Genomic DNA, 18719 nt, shown 5'->3' on the forward strand with positions numbered 1-18719 from the left:
GAAAACAACTGCAAAATTCCCGAGAACTGAATGTCGCACTCGCGAACCCAGTCAGCACCAAAATATTCTAATGATGACCATAAGCAGGGAAATGGAAGGCGAGTTGGAATTTAAAACCTACTCATCGGTGATGCAAATGTTAACAGGAAAACGTGGTGCCGACGCCATAGAAGCTATACTAGGCAGTAATGGAAGAAAGGTATTACGAGGGCAGTTCAATAAGTAATGCAACACATTTTTTTTCTGAAACAGGGGTTGTTTTATTCAGCATTGAAATACACCAGGTTATTCCCCAATCTTTTAGCTACACAACACTATTTTTCAACGTAACCTCCATTCAATGCTACGGCCTTACGCCACCTTGAAATGAGGGCCTGTATGCCTGCACGGTACCATTCCACTGGTCGATGTCGGAGCCAACGTCGTACTGCATCAATAACTTCTTCATCATCTGCGTAGTGCCTCCCACGGATTGCGTGCTTCATTGGGCCAAACATATGGAAATCCGACGGTGCGAGATCGGGGCTGTAGGGTGCATGAGGGAGAACAGTCCACTGAAGTTTTGTGAGCTCCTCTCGGGTGCGAAGACTTGTGTGAGGTCTTGCGTTGTCATGAAGAAGGAGAAGTTCGTTCAGGTTTTTGTGCCTACGAACACGCTGAAGTCGTTTCTTCAATTTCTGAAGAGTTGCACAATACACTTCAGAGTTGATCGTTTGACCATGGGGAAGGACATCGAACAGAATAACCCCTTCAGCGTCCCAGAAGACTGTAACCATGACTTTACCGGCTGAGGGTATGGCTTTAAACTTTTTCTTGGTAGGGGAGTGGGTGTGGCGCCACTCCATTGATTGCCGTTTTGTTTCAGGTTCGAAGTGATGAACCCATGTTTCATCGCCTGTAACTATCTTTGACAAGAAATTGTCACCCTCAGCCACATGACGAGCAAGCAATTCCGCACAGATGGTTCTCCTTTGCTCTTTATGGTGTTCGGTTAGACAACGAAGGGACCCAGCGGGAACAAACCTTTGAATATCCCAACTGGTGAACAATTGTGACAGCACTACCAACAGAGATGTCAAGTTGAGCACTGAGTTGTTTGATGGTGATCCGTCGATCATCTCGAACGAGTGTGTTCGCACGCTCCGCCATTGCAGGAGTCACAGCTGTGCACGGCCGGCCCGCACGCGGCAGATCAGACAAGCTTGCTTGACCTTGCGGCGATGATGACACACGCTTTGCCCAACCACTCACCGTGCTTTTGTCCACTGCCAGATCACCGTAGACATTCTGCAAGCGCCTATGAATATCTGAGATGCCCTGGTTTTCCGCCAAAAGAAACTCGATCACTGCCCGTTGTTTGCAACGCACATCCGTTACAGACGCCATTTTAACAGCTCCGTACAGCGCTGCCACCTATCGGAAGTCAATGAAACTGTACGAGACGAAGCGGGAATGTTTGAAAATATTCCACAAGAAATTTCCGGTTTTTTCAACCAAAATTGGCCGAGAAAAAAAATGTGTTGCATTACTTATTGAACTGCCCTCTTAGGTCGCGTGAGTTTTGTTTCTTATAGTTTCCAATTTCCGGCCGGGTTTACGTCGCAAGAGTGGACCGTGCTGGGGATTCGATGATGATCTGGGTAGCCACATCGTGGTGTCCCATAAACCCATGGTCGAATTACTGCCAAGGATTATTCGACCATTTTGACCAATCAGGTCCATCTCATGGTACAATGTTTTGTTCCCAATGGTGATACTGTGGTCCAAGACGATGCGCCGCTATTGACACAGCTCGCATTGTCCATGACTCGTTTTGTGAGCACAAGGCTGTATTGTCGCATCCCGTCTGGTCGCCACAGTCAACAGATCTCGGTATTATTGAACCGCTGTGGTGCACTTTGGAGAGGAGTGCGCGATCGCTATCTACTTCCATCAACGCCACCTTAATCTGCCACTATTTTGCTAGAAGAATGATATAAGATTACCTTGAAAACCATAAAAAAAGCTGTATTTACCGATTTCGAGACGTCTGGAAGCTGTTTTGAATGCCAACTGAGTTCGTACACCGTATTGCGCTTTTTGGTGTTTTCATGCGTTTTTATCCAACCCCTGTAGTTCATAGAGCCACCGTTGCCAGCCCGGAAGTGCAGGTAATTCCTTTGGCTTTTAGCCGACCGGAGTGGCCGTGCGGTTCTAGGCACTACAGTCTGGAACCGAGCGACCGCTACGGTCACAAGTTCGAATCCTGCCTCGGGCATGGATGTGTGTGATGTCCTTAGGTTAGTTAGGTTTAAGTAGTTCTAAGTTCTAGGCGACTGATGACCTCAGAAGTTAAGTCGCATAGTGCTCAGAGCCATTTGAACCTTTGGCTTTTAGCCTTCGGGGCAGCAAGACGCCCTGTTGTTAAGGCAAGGTAACCTGTTGTGGTGCCAGCAGAACAACCACGCGAGTAAAGCGTCTACATCCGCGACGAAATGTGCGCAGTCCTCATCTGATCGCAACGGCTAAATTCAACTGATCGATGAATATTAAAAATGACCCGTCTCCACCATCCGATCGTCCTGCACCAAGACAACACATCCGCGGGTCCAGATGGCTGACGAAAATTGATATTAACGGATAAATTCGCCAGTTAAATTGTTACCTTCCTCGTTATTACCTTTCCTTTCTCTCTCCCAATCTATGTTAGAGCGTGCCGGATTCGTGTATGCCAAGGCATCTCATATACACGCTGCTTACCCGCTTGATTGAATGCTCGAAAGGATTCATAGGACCGGCTCGAAGTTAGTATTTGACTGCTTAGGTGATTATCAGATTAATGTTTCGCAACGGACAACGAGGGGGAGGGTTCAAGAAACCAAGTGGGCAAGTAACTAATTACCACGCTCTAACATGATAATGGTCGTAAAAACATGCTAACTACACTCCTGGAAATTGAAATAAGAACACCGTGAATTCATTGTCCCAGGAAGGGGAAACTTTATTGACACATTCCTGGGGTCAGATACATCACATGATCACACTGACAGAACCACAGGCACATAGACACAGGCAACAGAGCATGCACAATGTCGCCACTAGTACAGTGTATATCCACCTTTCGCAGCAATGCAGGCTGCGATTCTCCCATGGAGACGATCGTAGAGATGCTGGATGTAGTCCTGTGGAACGGCTTGCCATGCCATTTCCACCTGGCGCCTCAGTTGGACCAGCGTTCGTGCTGGACGTGCAGACCGCGTGAGACGACGCTTCATCCAGTCCCAAACATGCTCAATGGGGGACAGATCCGGAGATCTTGCTGGCCAGGGTAGTTGACTTACACCTTCTAGAGCACGTTGGGTGGCACGGGATACATGCGGACGTGCATTGTCCTGTTGGAACAGCAAGTTCCCTTGCCGGTCTAGGAATGGTAGAACGATGGGTTCGATGACGGTTTGGATGTACCGTGCACTATTCAGTGTCCCCTCGACGATCACCAGTGGTGTACGGCCAGTGTAGGAGATCGCTCCCCACACCATGATGCCGGGTGTTGGCCCTGTGTGCCTCGGTCGTATGTAGTCCTGATTGTGGCGCTCACCTGCACGGCGCCAAACACGCATATGACCATCATTGGCACCAAGGCGGAAGCGACTCTCATCGCTGAAGACGACACGTCTCCATTCGTCCCTCCATTCACGCCTGTCGCGACACCACTGGAGGCGGGCTGCACGATGTTGGGGCGTGAGCGGAAGACGGCCTAACGGTGTGCGGGACCGTAGCCCAGCTTCATGGAGACGGTTGCGAATGGTTCTCGCCGATACCCCAGGAGCAACAGTGTCCCTAATTTGCTGGGAAGTGGCGGTGCGGTCCCCTACGGCACTGCGTAGGATCCTACGGTCTTGGCGTGCATCCGTGCGTCGCTGGGGTCCGGTCCCAGGTCGACGGGCACGTGCACCTTCCGCCGAGCACTGGCGACAACATCGATGTACTGTGGAGACTTCACGCCCCACGTGTTGAGCAATTCGGCGGTACGTCCACCCGGCCTCCCGCATGCCCACTATACGCCCTCGCTCAAAGTCCGTCAACTGCACATACGGTTCACGTCCACGCTGTCGCGGCATGCTACCAGTGTTAAAGACTGCGATGGAGCTCCGTATGCCACGGCAAACTGGCTGACACTGACGGCGGCGGTGCACAAATGCTGCGCAGCTAGCGCCATTCGACGGCCAACACCGCGGTTCCTGGTGTGTCCGCTGTGCCGTGCGTGTGATCATTGCTTGTACAGACCTCTCGCAGTGTCCGGAGCAAGTATGGTGGGTCTGACACACCGGTATCAATGTGTTCTTTTTTCCATTTCCAGGAGTATATATATATATATATATATATATATATATATATATATATATATATATATATATATATATATATATATACACGGTGAGTCACCTAACGTTACCGCTGGATATATTTCGTAAACCACATTAAATACTGACGAACCGATTCCACAGACCGAACGTGAGGAGAGGGGCTAGTGTAATTGTTTAATACAAACCATGCAAAAATGCACGGAAGTATGTTTTTTAACACAAACCTACGTTTTTTAAAATGGAACTACGTTAGTTTTGTTAGCACATCTAAACATATAAACAAATACGTAATCAGTGCCGTTTGTTGCATTGTAAAATGTTAATTACATCCGGAGATATTGTAACCTAAAGTTGACACTTGAAACCTCCGACGTTCAGTTGCGTGTTGTAACAAACACGGGCCACGGTCGGCGACCAGCATGTGCAGGCACATGTTTACGATGACGACCGTGTTTACGAGTGTGGCTGTAGTGCACTGTTGTGGTTTGGCCTAGCTGTCGCAGTGTCCGCATGTAGCGCTTGCTGCTATTGTTATTTTTGTTATTCTGCATTCGTCTCCGCACGCAGACCAACTGTAGTACACCGTGTTACCAGACGTCTGTGATAGTGTAGTGTTGTAGGAACTGTGACCATGTTGTATTCGAACTCTGAAAAGGCGTAGATGATACTCATCTATGGCGAGTATCGACGAAATGCAGCTGAAGCCTGCAGGGTGTATGCAGAACGGTACCCGGACAAAGAGCATCCAACGTGCCGCACATTGCAAAACATCTACCGCCAACTGTATGCAACAGGTATCGTCGCAGCACGCAAATGGGTCCGTAACAGGCCCGTCACAGGAGAAGGGTTATCATTTAAATGAGTAAACGCTGATAACCCATGGTACACCATCCCCCTTATATCGAACAAGAGGAGTTTCGTGAGTACTTCACTGAAGATGGGACTCTTGATTACTGTAATACCATTGAAGGAGTAGCATAAACATGTAGAATCACATACAACAAGAAAGAATGGAGGTTATTTATCGATGGAACCCAAATAGGTATCAAAGCTGTACTCCTACACATTACTAATAAGTTTGGTTTGATACCAGTGGTCTACCTTTACGTCTTGAAGAAAAACTACGAAACCCTTGCAATGGTATTAACGGCAATAAGGTATTCATTGCAGGAATGTGTTGTGTGTCGGGCTCTAACGGTTATAGGAATGCTTCTTGGACAACAGTCAGGCTACACAAAATATGCCTTCATCCTCTGCCTGTGTGATAGTCGTGGACCTGAGTTGCAGTGGGTTGGAAAGGAATGAGCAGGTAGAACATATCTGAAACCAAGAGACAAGAACGTTAGCAGAAAAAGTTTGGTGATACGAGAGAAAATCATTCTGTCACATGTACACAAAAAAATCAGGATCATGAAATAATTCGTAAAAGGAGTGAATACAGACGGCGAATGTTTTAAGTATATCTGTCAGAAATTTACTTCCTATGTGTTGTTAAACTGAAAGGAGAAATCTTTGAGTGACCATTAATAAAGAATCTAATGACAGACGTAAGATTTGAAGATTTGGTCCGGGTAGGATTCAGGATTTGCGATAAACCATTTTCTGGGAAACAGAAAGCGCCCAGATTAGAAGAAATCTGTGGAAGATGCGTTGATGGCTATGAGAAATTTAGGTTGTAATACCGAGTATCAAGCTGCACTTTCTTCACAGCCATCACGACGTTTTCCCTAAAAAGTCGAGAGATTTTAGTGAAGAACGAGGGAGCGGTTCCCCCAGGACACGAAAGAAATAGAAAGGCGTTATCAGATGGTAAGGATTTCTGTGACGTTAACTGTGTATTGCTAGACTATGAAGAGGGACAATATGGTCGCAACACATAAGGAAATTTCGAAGATTGCATTTCTGTACAAAAGGAAGCGAGTTTAAACCATTAAATGTGTATCCTTGACTTAACCACGCGCCGAAAATAATGTCATATGTTGAGAAACAATTTCAATATAGTAATGCTTACTTTTCCACGCTAAATTTCCTAAACTGATTTTATATACTGATCAGAAAGAACATTATGACCACGTACCCAATAGCCGGTATGTGCACCTTTGGTACAGATAACAGCGGTGATGCGTCGTGGCAGGGAAGCAATGAGGCCCTGGAGCGAGTTGGCACCACTTTTGCACACACAGTCACGTAATTCCGGTAAATTCCGGGGAGTGGGGCAATAAACTCTGACGCCACGTTCACCCACATCCCAGATGTGTTCGAACGGTTCAGATCTGGCGAATTGAGGAGCCAGTGCATCAACTGGAGCTCCCCACTGTGTTCCTCGGACCACTCCGTAACATTCCTGGCCTTGTGCCATGTTGCATTATCTTGTCGAAGAATGCCACTGCCGTATGGAAAAATAATCGTCATGGAGGTGTGTACGTGGCTCTGCAACCAGTGTACGATACTCCATGGCCATCATGGTGCCCTGTACAACTTCCATTGGACCCATGGATGCCCAAGTGCATGTTCCCCAGAGGTTAATGGAGCCGCTGCCAACATGTCTCCGTCCCGCAGTGCATGTGATAAGGAGCTGTTCCCAAGGAAGACGACGGATTCGCGCAATCCCATCAGCACAATGATGGAGGTATCTGCATTCACTAGACCATGCAACTCTCTGTCACTGCGACAACTTCCAGTGCCGATGGTCACATGCTCATGTCAGTCGTTTACCGAGCGAGGTGGCGCAGTGGTTAGCACACTGGACTCGCATTCGGGAGGACAACGGTTCAATCCCGTCTCCGGCCATCCTGATTTAGGTTTTCCGTGATTTCCCTAAATCGCTTCAGGCACATGCCGGGATGGTTCCTTTGAAAGGGCACGGCCGATTTCCTTCCCCATCCTTCCCTCACCCGAGCTTGCGCTCCGTCTCTAATGACCTCGTTGTCGACGGGACGTTAAACACTAATATCCTCCCATGTCAGTCGTAGTTGCTGATGTCGTGGCGTTAACATTGGCACATGCATGGGTCGTTGGCTGCGGAGGCCCATCGTTAGGAGTGTGCGTTGCACTGTGTTCAGACACTCTTTTAGTCTGCCCAGCATTAATACACTCCTGGAAATTGAAATAAGAACACCGTGAATTCATTGTCCCAGGAAGGGGAAACTTTATTGACACATTCCTGGGGTCAGATACATCACATGATCACACTGACAGAACCACAGGCACATAGACACAGGCAACAGAGCATGCACAATGTCGCCACTAGTACAGTGTATATCCACCTTTCGCAGCAATGCAGGCTGCTATTCTCCCATGGAGACGATCGTAGAGATGCTGGATGTAGTCCTGTGGAACGGCTTGCCATGCCATTTCCACCTGGCGCCTCAGTTGGACCAGCGTTCGTGCTGGACGTGCAGACCGCGTGAGACGACGCTTCATCCAGTCCCAAACATGCTCAATGGGGGACATATCCGGAGATCTTGCTGGCCAGGGCAGTTGACTTACACCTTCTAGAGCACGTTGGGTGGCACGGGATACATGCGGACGTGCATTGTCCTGTTGGAACAGCAAGTTCCCTTGCCGGTCTAGGAATGGTAGAACGATGGGTTCGATGACGGTTTGGATGTACCGTGCACTATTCAGTGTCCCCTCGACGATCACCAGTGGTGTACGGCCAGTGTAGGAGATCGCTCCCCACACCATGATGCCGGATGTTGGCCCTGTGTGCCTCGGTCGTATGCAGTCCTGATTGTGGCGCTCACCTGCACGGCGCCAAACACGCATGCGACCATCATTGGCACCAAGGCAGAAGCGACTCTCATCGCTGAAGACGACACGTCTCCATTCGTCCCTCCATTCACGCCTGTCGCGACACCACTGGAGGCGGGCTGCACGATGTTGGGGCGTGAGCGGAAGACGGCCTAACGGTGTGCGGGACCGTAGGCCAGCTTCATGGAGACGGTTGCGAATGGTCCTCGCCGATACCCCAGGAGCAACAGTGTCCCTAATTTGCTGGGAAGTGGCGGTGCGGTCCCCTACGGCACTGCGTAGGATCCTACGGTCTTGGCGTGCACCCGTGCGTCGCTGCGGTCCGGTCCCAGGTCGACGGGCACGTCCACCTTCCGCCGACCACTGGCGACAACATCGATGTACTGTGGGACCTCACGCCCCACGTGTTGAGCAATTCGGCAGTACGTCCACCCGGCCTCCCGCATGCCCACTATACGCCCTCGCTCAAAGTCCGTCAACTGCACATACGGTTCACGTCCACGCTGTCGCGGCATGCTACCAGTGTTAAAGACTGCGATGGAGCTCCGTATGCCACGGCAAACTGGCTGACACTGACGGCGGCGGTGCACAAATGCTGCGCAGCTAGCGCCATTCGACGGCCAACACCGCGGTTCCTGGTGTGTCCGCTGTGCCGTACGTGTGATCATTGCTTGTACAGCCCTCTCGCAGTGTCCGGAGCAAGTATGGTGGGTCTGACACACCGGTGTCAATGTGTTCTTTTTTCCATTTCCAGGAGTGTATTTCATGTTAATTTAGCCCCAGTTCGCCGCCTGTCTTGTTTTACCAGCCTGCCCAGCCAGCCTACAACGTGCGACATTTGTAATGAGGGGTGGCCGCCCTGCCCCACGACGTCTGGACGTGGTTTCACCTTCTTTTGGCCACGTGTTGAAGAGACTCACCACAGAACTCATTGAACACCAGACAAGTCATCATACACTTTCCGAAATGCTCGTGCGAAGCCCCAGGACATCACAATCTGCTCTCGGCCAAACTCAGAATCAGATAGATCGCGCGCCTCCCGATTCTACACACGGACAGCACACTCACCGATACTCCGTACACCGCGCGTGTGTCTGACTAGCAGTCGTCCTTGGCGAGGTGACGCTGCTGTCGCCTGGACAGGCTTATATCTATAGTAGGTAGTTGGTCATAATGTTCTGGCTGATCAGTGTACATTAAGTAAATACAGGGCTATTACAAATGATTGAAGCGATTTCATAAATTCACTGTAGCTCCATTCATTGACATATGGTTACGACACACTACAGATGCGTATAAAAACTCATAAAGTTTTGTTCGGCTGAAGCCGCACTTCAGGTTTCTGCCGCCAGACCGCTCGAGAGCGCAGTGAGACAAAATGGCGACAGGAGCCGAGAAAGCATATGTCGCGCTTGAAATGCACTCACACAGTCAGTCATAACAGTGCAACGACACTTCAGGACGAAGTTCAACAAAGATCCACCAACTGCTAACTCCATTCGGCGATGGTACGCGCAGTTTAAAGCTTCTGGATGCCTCTGTAAGGGGAAATCAACGGGTCGGCCTGCAGTGAGCGAAGAAACGGTTGAACGCGTGCGGGCAAGTTTCACGCGTAGCCCGCGGAAGTCGACGAATAAAGCAAGCAGGGAGCTAAACGTACCACAGACAACGGTTTGGAAAATCTTACGAAAAAGGCTAAAGCAGAAGCATTTCTTGAACAGGAGATTGGAAACCGATGGATCGGTCGTGGTGGAGATCATGATCAACAATTCATGTCATGGCCTCCACGCTCTCCCGACTTAACCCCATGCGTTTTCTTTCTGTGGGGTTATGTGAAAGATTCAGTGTTTAAACCTCCTCTTCCAAGAAACGTGCCAGAACTGCGAGCTCGCATCAACGATGCTTTCGAACTCATTGATGGGGACATGCTGCGCCGAGTGTGGGAGGAACTTGATTATCGGCTTGATGCCTGCCGAATCACTAAAGGGGCACATATCGAACATTTGTGAATGCCTAAAAAACTTTTTGAGTTTTTGTATGTGTGTGCAAAGCATTCTGAAAATATCTCAAATAATAAAGTTATTGTAGAGCTGTGAAATCACTTCAATCATTTGTAATAACCCTGTATTTAAATTGAAATTCCGTAAAATCCTAGCGTGATGAAATCTGACTTCAGATTCATGAACAGGAGACAAAAATACATAAAAATCACCCATCATAAATAAAAGCCCTGACAAAAAACTAAATTTTGTAACTCTGTGTTATTATTATTATTCAGCAATGTGATACAGTATGGAATGCCTTTCAGAAATTTAGGAGGACGGAATCTACCTGTTGATCTACATCTCCTATTTCCAAGACATCACTTGTAAACCATGCAAGGTTTGCCTCACACTTAAGCTCTTTCATGAATCCGTGCTTATTCTTTCAGCTAAGTTTCTCTTCATCCAGAAACGTCGAAGTATTTAAGCCTAGGGTATGCTCTAGGAGAAGAATATTTAATCACGAGCCGTGATGATCACATTCCATTATAATCTTTACATCGCAGTTGTGTTGTTACTTTCTTGTACACCCCGGTGAACCCAAAGAATAGTGTAAGACGATAGATACATCAGCAAAATCTCCCTCAAACTTCGCTGGATGACCTATAGTACAACAACAGAAAATTATTTCGTTTGGCTCTTTGTCATCTCAGTATTGTCCCCCTTATAGCACTCAGTGAACGAGACAGACTTTATGCACGCCAAGTTATTAACTTCTTGTTTGCCCCCTTGATCCACGTCTGACCGCCACTTAAAGGCACTGAAAAGGCTGATTATGCCATAATATCTCGAGTTGAAATGACATTAATCACTGTCATTTTTCGAGCGTTATATGTTATCAGTACTGTAATTCTCTTTCTTCGTAATGTTAGCTGGTTCGTGCTCTTTCGACAGGTTTTGTAAACCTTGTATGGCGTTAAAAAAAGTCCTCCAAATTATATATTCATTTCAAGATCTACTTAAGCAAACTGTAGTGCTTGCAGACTGGTATTGAACAGTATCTGTCTGACGATAGTACGTATCTGGGAATTTCGCATAGACATTCTTTACGTTTTGAGTCGAATTTTATGCGCACAGAGAAAAAGAATACAATGTAGATTTATCACTTTATCGTTGGAATGCTAATTATCTGAAAAGCGTTGTCAATACACTGTATTAGTTAACCTTGTGCTAAATTTTCGTCGAAGCAAAAGCTAAAGACTCGATTCCGTGGACAGTACACTGATAAGGCTAGGTAACTGAAAAGGAGTTGTGTGCTTTGCCAGACAGGTTTTCGAATCTTTCGTTGCGGCAAGTGAACCTCCTCTGAAACCCCTATAGTGTGACATACATCAGGCTTTTGTCTTTGACTACTAATCGGCTGCTTGCATGTAAATGCCGCTAATTATGTATTCAGTTCTCATTTGGCCTCATAGGGTTGAGCGAAGCACATTCCAGGCTTCTCTATGTGAGAAATATTTAGAGTGATAACTGGGAAACGAACACGGAACATCAGTATCGGTAACCAGAGATGCTAAGGACAAGAAAATAGTAGCGCGTACCTTAGCTACTTATATCATACTGAATTAATATTAGACTATGTCGTACCTTTACTTAAAACTGCGGAAACTATGGAGACGAGTATTATAATTTTTGTGGTTCTAGAAGATTTTTTTATGAGAATAAAGAAGACTAGTTTTTAACGCACTGTAGACAATGAGGACGACAGAGAATGAAGATTGTGTTGGACACAAATCGAATAATCACAGCATTCCTTTGAAGTCATTTGAGGATACCATGGAAACTGTGATTCTACATAGTCTGTCGGATATCTGAATCCCGCTTTCCATTGTGTTACCACTGCGTCACCTCGGCCATACAGTGCTGGAAGACCATCTCATTGGTGATTTTCTGTCTCTAAGAGAAAATGATCTATCGTTCACACAGCTCACTGTTAAGAATTTCTCTTACAAGAAGGTTCCATAGCGGTACCTGTCCTGTTCAAGCATGAAATTTCCGTCATAGTCTCGGAATTAGGGGAAAAGACATCTATATTCCATCAACGGAAAAATTCAGTTTACAGTGGAAAGAGAAAAGGAGGGATGCCTTCAAGTTTAGAATATTTTGGTATGTCAAAAAGATGGTGGCACCTTGGGCATTCAGTATACTGGAAGTCGACTGGTACGAACTTACGTTTACGTGCAAATAGCTGCCACCACCCTTCCGAGGCGATGAGTTTTCTCAGAACTTTGATCACAGAGCGCATAAAATTGCTGATGAGAGCACTCTGAAGAATGATCAGCTACGCTAAAAGGGAGGTTTTTAAGCAAGTAGGTGTTATGCACAAGTGCGCTAGGCGCTAAGAAGAAGGAACATAAGGAACGAGGAAGAAGACATAAAGCGATTTTAATCAGTGACTTTCCTGTAATTTATGACAATCCTTTCGACAAAAATAGGTCTGATCCTCACCAAGAACAAAATTCCAAGTGATTTTTCGTTCTCCGCTGAAGACAGCAATACATTTCGGTTCAGTTTGCAAGCTCCATTGAGAGAGTAGCCTTTCGCACATCGGGCGGACGACTCGTACAGTCCATGAAAGATGCACAGAACTCCCAAGGTACATAGGCTATTACAGCTCAACGAATGTACTGTGATAGGGAACTACATCAACACCGGTTACTCTATGCAGTATGAAAATCTCGACGTTCTAGCGTTGATTTCATACTATTAGGACTCAGTGATGAAAGACGCAATTTAGAAATAGCGTTTTCAACCTGAACAATTCATAGAATACGGCGCTCTCTTAACTAAATCGCAAAGACGTCGCTACAACGCAGGCTGAGAGGGTGCCTGAAGGCCGTGGACGATGTTCCGATAAGTCATAGTATCGACACCGGGTTATGCTGACCGGCGGTCCAGATCAGCATCTGTAAAAGTCTGTACGGGTTGCTGAGACAGTGAGAAGGCTTAACGCGACCTGACGTCCTGTCTCTACTCTCTGTCTTCGCTCTCCGGCAGTCCAGAATAGAATCCACTAGGAAATTCAGTTCTCTACACAAACTTCAAAAAGTTGAGATGCACAGACGGCAGCAAGCTGCATGACTGCCAACAGTAGCTGGTCGAGGATGTTAGCGCCTATCACTCCTATATGAACCGCTACGCAATCACCCTTCCGGAACCCTACGAAAAATCCTACCCCAATTGCGGGGCTTACGCAAAAATTAGCAGCTCCGTCTTACCTCAGCAAGTACCGCCCATTGTCCGCCAATCGGTTTGCTTTTTAAAGTTGTGCGTGGGAGGACCTCGGTGTGAGAGGCGTATCCAACATAGAAAACTCTGTGAGGCGCCAGCTTAGCGGACACCCTGCTGTCACCGAGTGGCGATTCTAAGAACTCATCGATACAACACCCGTCTGCCCTAACATAGGCACTTCGGCGTCGCACTGGAAGATTCGACGCTCGCTCGGGATGACAGCCTCGGGTTGTAAATCTATTAATACAGCGCCTTGTTGACGCGCTCAGCGGTCCATGCAATCATCGTTGCCTTTCATCTGGCCAAGAGAAAGCCGATGGTGACCGGCTGCTGAGGACGCCTTTGATATAAACCACCGCTAACCATCACCACTGTCACTTGGACTCGCTTTCCTGGAACTCGGCGGAGGAGTTCGCTTAAAACTTCCCTGTCCCGCGTACCTCTCCCAAAAACATTGTCCACTAACAGACCTTGGAGAGTAGAACAAATGAAGTACGACTAACCTAGTGATTAAATTCGAGCAAAGAGTAACTAAAGCCCTCGATATTCAATCACCTTCCTTGTGATACCCCTGATAGGATAATTAAAAAAATAAATGAGAGAGAAGAAGCTAGAATGGTTTGGCATCTATCATATCCTCATCCCCCCCCCGCCCCCCCTCCCCCACTTACAACAGATTTTTTTCTCCCATTGAATAATTCACTTAGGATTCAGTTAGTGTGTTATGACCACAGTGAAACATCTGAACAATCTAACATCTAAATGAGCCATCAAACATTAGAGTAAAGCAAAGAAAGGGTGGGTTGCTTTCTCCAGTGCCAACCCATTATTTTTACTAAAACTAATACAGCTCATCGGACACAGAAGCAACTCAGGAGAACCTCCAGTCACACCCACATATTCTCACTCACTTACACGATGGTTGGGCTTGAGGCTGACATTAGTGCTGAAGTTGGTGATACTTTAAATCTCAGTTCTTGGTCTCAGGAAACCTCAGAAACGAACTATACGATGATAAATTAACTGTTAAGTGCCCGCCGGCCGCTGTCGCTAGCGGTTCTAGGCGCTTCAGTCCGGAACCGCACTGCTGCTACGGTCGCAGGTTTGAATCCTGCCTCGCGCATGGATGTGTGTGACGTCCTTAGGTTAGTTAGGTTTAAGTAGTTCTAAGTCTAGGGGACTGATGACCTCAGGTGTTAAGTCCTATAGTGCTTAGAGCCATTTGAACCATTTGATAAGTGGCCCCAACTCAACAACATTTAGGCTTTTCTGTAAAAATAAACACTAATAAAACGGTTATCTCAGAAATATTCTGTGACTATCATGCAAACTGTACTCCTGACCAAAACCGAGGACATATAACAATTAGTGAAATGACAGAAGGTCCTTTCATCGGTCATTCAAACTTTGTAATATGATGATTTGCACGATCTTACTGTTCTCATACACGTAACAAATGAAACGTGTTTATGAAGGTGAACTGTAGTGTGACCTACTGGCACATGTTATTTAAAGGTGTTCAAAAATGGTTCACATGGCTCTAAGCACTATGGAACTTTACATCTGAGTCATCAGTCCCCTACACTTAGAACTGCTTAAACCTAACTAACCTAAGAACATCACACACATCCATGCTCGAGGCTTGATTCGAACCTGCGACCGCAGCAGCAGCGCGGTTCCGGACTGAAGCGCCTAGAACCGCTCGGCCACAGCGGCCAGCCGTTAAAGGAGTTAAAGGAGAACGAAATGAGAAAGATGTGTACCACATTGAGTATGAATTATTTCACGTTCAAACACTGCACAATGCACAAAAAGTATGTGAAGATCATTTTGTATTGTATTAATTATAACTATGAGTCACTGAACATGTGTAAAGCACAATAATGGAAAAACAACTACAGACACCGCAATTGCTTGAATATCATTACAGCAGTACAGTAATGAGCAGAAAGTAATGTAGTACTTATTCTGCAACACCAAAAGAAACCACGTCAATTGAAAGCGTTGAGGCTTGTCTGAATGCCAGAAGCAACAATAAATGAGAAGACAGAAACATTTTATGAATAGTGTACACGTTGCCAAGATGTAGTGTGTTGACAGTGGTGTGATAGCAATAATTGGTTTCTTATTCAGGTGAGACTTATATACACTCCTGGAAATTGAAATAAGAACACCGTGAATTCATTGTCCCAGGAAGGGGAAACTTTATTGACACATTCCTGGGGTCAGATACATCACATGATCACACTGACAGAACCACAGGCACATAGACACAGGCAACAGAGCATGCACAATGTCGGCACTAGTACAGTGTATATCCACCTTTCGCAGCAATGCAGGCTGATATTCTCCCATGGAGACGATCATAGAGATGCTGGATGTAGTCCTGTGGAACGGCTTGCCATGCCATTTCCACCTGGCGCCTCAGTTGGACCAGCGTTCGTGCTGGACGTGCAGACCGCGTGAGACGACGCTTCATCCAGTCTCAAACATGCTCAATGGGGGACAGATCCGGAGATCTTGCTGGCCAGGGTAGTTGACTTACACCTTCTAGAGCACGTTGGGTGGCACGGGATACATGCGGACGTGCATTGTCCTGTTGGAACAGCAAGTTCCCTTGCCGGTCTAGGAATGGTAGAACGATGGGTTCGATGACGGTTTGGATGTACCGTGCACTATTCAGTGTCCCCTCGACGAACACCAGTGGTGTACGGCCAGTGTAGGAGATCGCTCCCCACACCATGATGCCGGGTGTTGGCCCTGTGTGCCTCGGTCGTATGCAGTCCTGATTGTGGCGCTCACCTGCACGGCGCCAAACACGCATACGACCATCATTGGCACCAAGGCAGAAGCGACTCTCATCGCTGAAGACGACACGTCTCCATTCGTCCCTCCATTCTCGCCTGTCGCGACACCACTGGAGGCGGGCTGCACGATGTTGGGGCGTGAGCGGAAGACGGCCTAACGGTGTGCGGGACCGTAGCCCAGCTTCATGGAGACGGTTGCGAATGGTCCTCGCCGATACCCCAGGAGCAACAGTGTCCCTAATTTGCTGGGAAGTGGCGGTGCAGTCCCCTACGGCACTGCGTAGGATCCTACGGTCTTGGCGTGCATCCGTGCGTCGCTGCGGTCCGGTCCCAGGTCGACGGGCACGTGCACCTTCCGCCGACCACTGGCGACAACATCGATGTACTGTGGAGACCTCACGCCCCACGTATTGAGCAATTCGGCGGTACGTCCACCCGGCCTCCCGCATGCCCACTATACGCCCTCGCTCAAAGTCCGTCATCTGCACATACGGTTCACGTCCACGCTGTCGCGGCATGCTACCAGTGTTAAAGACTGCGATGGAGCTCCGTATGCCACGGCAAACTGGCTGACACTGACGGCGGCGGTGCACAAATGCTGCGCAGCTAGCGCCATTCGACGGCCAACACCGCGGTTCCTGGTGTGTCCGCTGTGCCGTGCGTGTGATCATTGCTTGTGCAGCCCTCTCGCAGTGTCCGGAGCAAGTATGGTGGGTCTGACACACCGGTGTCAATGTGTTCTTTTTTCCATTTCCAGGAGTGTATATATACACTACTGCCCATTAAAATTACTACACCACGAAGATGACGTGCTACAGACTCGAAATTTAACCGACAGGAAGAAGATGCTGTGATATGCAAATGATTATCTTTTCAGAGCATTCACAAAAGGTTGGCGCCGGTGGCGACACCTGCAACGTGCTGACATGAAGAAAGTTTCCAACCGATTTCTCATACACAAAGAGCATTTGACCGGCGTTGCCTGGCGAAACGTTGTTGTGATGCCTCGTGTAAGGAGGAGAAATGCGTACCATCACTTTTCCGACTTTGGTAAAGGTCGGATTGTAGCCTATCGCGATTGCGGTTTATCGTATCGCGACACTGCTGCTCGCGTTGGTCGAGATCCAATGACTGTTAACAGAATATGGAATCGGTGGGTCCAGGAGGGTAATACGGAACGCCGTGCTGGATCCCAATGGCCTCGTATCACTAGCAGTCGAGATGACAGGCATCTTATCTGCATGGCTTCAACGGATCGTGCAGCCACGTCTCGATCCCTGAGTCAAGAGATGGGGACGTCTGCAAGACAACAACCATCTGCACGAACAGTTCGACGACGTTTGCAGCGGCATGGACTATCAGCTCGGAGACGATGGCTGCGGTTACCCTTGACGCTGCATCATAGACAGGAGCGCCTGCGATGGTGTACTCAACGACGAACCTGAGTGCACGAATAGCAAAACGTCATTTCTTCCGATGGACCCGGGTTCTATTTACAGCATTATGATGGTCGTATCCGTGTTTGGTGACATCGCGGTGAACGCACATTGGAAGCGTGTATTCGTCATCGCCATACTGGCGTATCACCCGGCGTGATGGTATGGGGTGCCATTGGTTACACGTCTCGGTCACCTCTTGTTCGCACTGACGGCAATTTGAACAGTGGAAGTTACATTTTAGATGTGTTGCGACCCGTGGCTCTACTCTTCATTCGATTCCTGCGAAACCCTACATTTCAGCAGAATAATGCACGACCGCATGTAGCAGGTCCTGTACGGGCCTTTCTGGATAGAGAAAATGTCCTACTGCTGCCCTGGCCAGCACATTCTCCAGATCTCTCACCAATTGAAAACGTCTGGTCAATGGTGGCTGAGCAACTGGCTCGTCACAATACGCCAGTCACGACTCTTGATGAACTGTGGTAACGTGTTGAAGCTGCATGGGCAGCTATACCTGTACACGCCATCCAAACTCTGTTTGATTACAATCATCTAGAAAAAACATAATTGTTCATGACGCTGTAGCAAGAGTTAATATTTTGGTGGGAACTGATTGATTTTTCACGAACAGAAATCGGGCTCAACACTGAAGGTGGTGGATCACTAGAGCGTCACATGCTAGCAGTGAGTATTTCATTAAGACTTATCACACACAGGTCTTCTTAATCAGACTCTGCTGATACGGAGGCGTGTTGGCGTCAGTGTGTTTGCGTGATCGCTGGAATGTGCAAGCAGTGGCAGGTGGTGGGAGGGAGGCGGGGGGGGGGGGGGTGCAGCTCAGTGGTGTACCACATGACATGGAACCAGGAGAAATCAGCAGTAGGCAGCACCCAGCATCCCCTGTCACGGCCATTGTGGGGACAGCTGGACCACGTGACTGTCGTGGTTGGAAGACGCCAGGTAATAGTAGGTCACTCGACAGTGACATCTCGAGAGGCAGTCATAGATGCATATAAGGGTGACTCTTTCTGGTATGTTGGACGGTAGATGCACTCCTACTAAGGTCGACCACATAATTGTCGGCCCTTAGTCAACTCTCCA

General features: G+C 47.9%; 1 protein-coding gene across 1 annotated transcript in view; it reads left to right on the top strand.

Annotated features, from left to right (window-relative positions):
• Nucleotides 1-18475: 18475 nt before the first annotated feature.
• The window catches only part of LOC126176597 (homeobox protein B-H1-like), a 521496-nt gene continuing 521252 nt past the window's right edge, over nucleotides 18476-18719 (top strand). The window contains exon 1 of the mRNA XM_049923758.1: nucleotides 18476-18578. Within this exon, the coding sequence (XP_049779715.1) occupies nucleotides 18476-18578 (103 nt within the window). The remainder of the gene's footprint in view (nucleotides 18579-18719) is intronic.

This window comes from Schistocerca cancellata, chromosome 3 (assembly GCF_023864275.1).
Source record: "Schistocerca cancellata isolate TAMUIC-IGC-003103 chromosome 3, iqSchCanc2.1, whole genome shotgun sequence".
NCBI classification, from domain to species: domain Eukaryota; kingdom Metazoa; phylum Arthropoda; class Insecta; order Orthoptera; family Acrididae; genus Schistocerca; species Schistocerca cancellata.